Raw genomic sequence first — 307 nt, forward strand, 5'->3', positions numbered from 1 at the left:
GCCGCCCCTCCTGGGGGGGGGGGGGGACGGGGCGGAGCTGCCCGGGCCCGGCATCCAGTTCCTGCACGGGACCACCACCCTGGCCTTCAAGGTGAGACTCCTGCCCCATAGCGGGGGGCCCGGACCCATAGAGGGACCCCCCAGCCCCATAGAGGGAGCCCGGGACCCATAGAGGGGGCCCTGGACCCATAGCAAGATCGTCAGCCCCATAGAGGGGACCTACAGCCCCATAGAGAGACTCCCGGACCTATAGAGAGACCTCTCCAGACCCATAGAGAGACTCCGGGACCCATAGAGGGACCGCCCA

General features: G+C 68.4%; 1 protein-coding gene across 1 annotated transcript in view; it reads right to left on the reverse strand.

Moving 5' to 3' along the window:
• The window catches only part of LOC106900083 (heterogeneous nuclear ribonucleoprotein U-like), a 383-nt gene extending 298 nt beyond the window's left edge, over positions 1-85 (reverse strand). The window contains exon 1 of the mRNA XM_014962066.1: positions 27-85. Within this exon, the coding sequence (XP_014817552.1) occupies positions 27-54 (28 nt within the window). The 5' untranslated portion in view covers positions 55-85. The remainder of the gene's footprint in view (positions 1-26) is intronic.
• Positions 86-307: the final 222 nt, after the last annotated feature.

Source organism: Calidris pugnax, unplaced genomic scaffold (assembly GCF_001431845.1).
Source record: "Calidris pugnax isolate Ruff unplaced genomic scaffold, ASM143184v1 scaffold1239, whole genome shotgun sequence".
Taxonomy (NCBI): Eukaryota; Metazoa; Chordata; class Aves; order Charadriiformes; family Scolopacidae; genus Calidris; species Calidris pugnax.